Consider the following 3534-nt stretch of genomic DNA (forward strand, 5'->3'; position numbering starts at 1 on the left):
CAGAAAAGCCTTTTCCAAATCTCCTTACCTTTTCCCTCCGCTATAAGGGAAACGTTATATTTTTCTTTTTACCCCTTCCTCATGTATTTAAGTGGTGGTACTTAGCCTGAGAGAGGTGTGCGCGTCAAAGCCTTGTGTGTGTGGGTCGTGGTGGTGGCATCACAGTATCTTTGGCCACTGTGCAACCAGAATGCTGGAATAGGTAGACCTAATTTTGTCCATCGTGGAAATCATGCAAATATGCCCTGTTTGGAACACCATGCATGAACACAAACAGGAACAGAATTCCCAGGCATTTTGGGCAATTTCTGAAACTTGTGTTCATGTTCAAAAGTGTGCAGAACTCTAAAGGAGCCATCCATGGTGCTGAACCTATTTTGGGGATAGGGTTTGTTTAAAGTCCTGGCTAGTTCTGACTGAAACCCAGTATAGGTTCACTAAAATTGGAGTCACCAGCCTCCATTGGTCCTCACACACACACACACACACACACACACACACACACACACACTTGCCTGTACTGTCCTAAAGAACATCACAGACTAAGGATGTTATAGGATGATCCCATTTGTTTATTGAAGTGTTATGCAAATCAGGGACTAGAGCAATGATGTTAAAACAGCGCTCATCCTGCTTTGACTATCAGTAGGCAAGACTGTTACGTCCACAAGTGACTTGCTAAAATGGACCAGAATGGCTTCTGGCACTTGCTTTATTTCATGGCATTTTTTTCAGGTGGGCAAGTATTGAATTCATTACAGTGTCAGGGAAGGAGTTGGACACACTCAGTTGCAATTCTTTTTAATCTTTTATATTCCAATGCTCACCTAAATTCTAGTGATACCTATAGGAACACACAGAAATGCGGAACACATTTTTCTCCCTAGACAAAAATATATTATCTCTCAGGACCTTTTACCATAAAAAAACATCATTGCATAAAAACATCACAACCATGCTTACCACAGATGCAAACAACCTGCATCCCATGACACACTGTTCAGTGCTTTTCTCTTTAAGGGAGGGGAGGCCAGCTGCATTTCATCCTATGAAAGAATCCCTTTAGCCACAGGACTTGTGAATTAATAGCTTGAACTTAACAAATCTCATCTGCTGCATCCATACAGGTGTGAAGCTTGAAATCCGCCTGGTCCAGTCTGGCGATGAAGTGAAACAACCAGGAGATTCCGTAAAGATTTCTTGCAAAGTATCTGGTTACACATACACCAGCAATGGGATGATCTGGGCAAGGAGGAGGTCGGGAAAAGGGTTGGAATGGGTGTCTTCCATTACCAATGGCAATGGAGACACTCAGTATTATGATAACATTTTCAAAGAACGGTTCATCATCTCTAGAGACAACCCCAACAACTTACTGTTCCTTGAAATAAGAAGCCTGAAGCGTGAAGATACTTCCGTGTATTACTGTGCAAGATGGGCAGGTTCCACAGTGAGGAAGGAAGACAGCTGGGCCCTATAAAAAAACTAGTCAGTTATACTGTTTCAGAAGCTTGCACCAATATCTCAACTGGAGAAGAGAAGATTGAGGGGAGACATGATAGCACTCTTCAAATACTTAAAAGATTGTCACACAGAGGAGGGCCAGGATCTCTTCTCTATTATTATTATTATTATTATTATTATTATTATTATTATTATTATTATTTGCATTTTTATACCGCCCAATAGCGGTATAAAACGGTATATACCGCTCAAGTTATTCCGTGTCCTGCACTCTGGGAGGATGGAGAAGAGATCCTGGCCCTCCTCTGTGTGACAACCTTTTAAGTATTTGAAGAGTGCTATCATGACTCCCCTCAATTTCCTCTTCTCCAGGCTAAACATGCCCAGTTCTTTCAGTCTCTCTTCATAGGGCTTTGTTTCCAGACCCCTGATCATCCTGGTTGCCCTCCTCTGAACACGCTCCAGCTTGTCTGCATCCTTTTCCTCAAATTTCCATATCATGGGCGATGAAGGGTCATTTTTAGAGAAAAACTCTCATGACCAACAGTAGGGTGCCAGTCGAGAGAGAGGCTCTCTTCTTTGCAGTTGCCCTGTTGCTGCGAATGTTGGAGCCTGGCATATCATTGCTTTGCTTCGCTACCACTTCCCTTCCACTTCACTTTGTACACTTGTGAGCTAGGCTCTGACTGCACTGCTGGGATGCAATGCAGAACATTTGAAGTGCATACCAGAGAAAAATAGATAGATTTGTAGCTTTGGCTGGCTGGCATATCTCTTAGAAACAGAATTAGATTGAAGCCACAACTCAGAGATGGCTGTAGCTGAGCCCTCAGAGGTTGCTGTACCACACAGAACCTTTTTAAGTGTGTGTCAGAGTCCAGTTTTGGTACAGGCAGAGGCGGCTGGCGGTGGAGTTTTTTTAAAAAAACAAGAGTCACTGGATGCAACCAAGCCATAAGCTGTTGCCCTACCCCCAACCACAGGGTGCAAGTGCACAGCCTGGCTGGACCGTTGGGAGACTTTGGCAGAGAGAGAGGGGGGTGGGGGATTATTTGAGGCTGGAAATGTTGGCAGGCTGGCATAAGGCAGAGAGAGGCTGAAGGCAACCCAGATGCACCTGTAGCTTGGCCCTGAGGCTGGCTTGCCACGCAGAGTGTTTTAAGAGTGCATCAAAGTTGTGTAGGAGGAGAGGAGGGGGAGGCGGCTGGTGGCAGAGGTTTTTAAAGTATTGGACAAAAGGCGGGATATAATAATAATAATAATAATAATAATAATAATAATAATAATAATGATGATGATGTAAGATTCACCAGACATGACCAAGCAATAACCTGCAATAAGCGATATCCCAAGCCACAAGTGTGCAGCCTAGCTGGACCATTGGGAGACTTGTGGGTGGGGGGGAGAGAAAGAGAGGGAGGGAGAGAGAGAGAGATTGTTTGAGGCTGGAGGCTTTGGTTTGGTTTGTCAAAAGTGGTGCCAACACACGAGCCTTGCGAAACTAATGTGTATAAGTGAGAAGGCTCAGCCCTTCAATTTTGTGTGATGTCTCATGAGAAGGGCTCGTCAACTCGAACCATAGTGGGCAAAATGGCCACCTTAGTGATCATTGCCAGGATGCGAGGAGTAAAGGACAGCACTGATGATTTTCTCATCAGGAAGGTGCTTAAAGGTTGGAGTAAACTATTGCCTACACCCCCTGATGCAAGACGCCCCTTGTCGCCGTGAAATTTACCCTGAAATTTTCTTCAAGATATCTTGTAGGGTCACTGTTGTAGGGTCACTGTTCCAAAATAGTTTTGAAATGAAGCAAATCACCAACATTTGGAATTTTTAGAAATATTTTATAAAATGCAAATTTTCAAATGATTACACAGACCCAAACATGTGGTGTGGCTGTTATTTGGTATGTGAAAGCAGAAGAAATACATAGATATAATGACTCTCAAAGAACTGAAATATGAAATTGCGGACCTCCTCACAAAAATATGCAATATGTCTTTAAGCACAGCCTCTGTACCAGAGGACTGGAAGATGACCAATGTAACACCAATTTTCAAAAATGGATCC

At 43.4% G+C, this 3534-nt stretch overlaps 1 gene segment (V, D, J or C); it reads left to right on the top strand.

Annotated features, from left to right (window-relative positions):
• Positions 1 to 664: 664 nt before the first annotated feature.
• Positions 665 to 1480, top strand: LOC134405890 (Ig heavy chain V region 914-like). The segment is given in 2 exon segments: positions 665 to 735; positions 1128 to 1480. Coding segments are annotated over 2 exon segments (405 nt in total).
• The last annotated feature ends 2054 nt before the right edge of the window (positions 1481 to 3534 follow it).

This window comes from Elgaria multicarinata, chromosome 11, assembly GCF_023053635.1.
Source record: "Elgaria multicarinata webbii isolate HBS135686 ecotype San Diego chromosome 11, rElgMul1.1.pri, whole genome shotgun sequence".
Taxonomy (NCBI): Eukaryota; Metazoa; Chordata; class Lepidosauria; order Squamata; family Anguidae; genus Elgaria; species Elgaria multicarinata.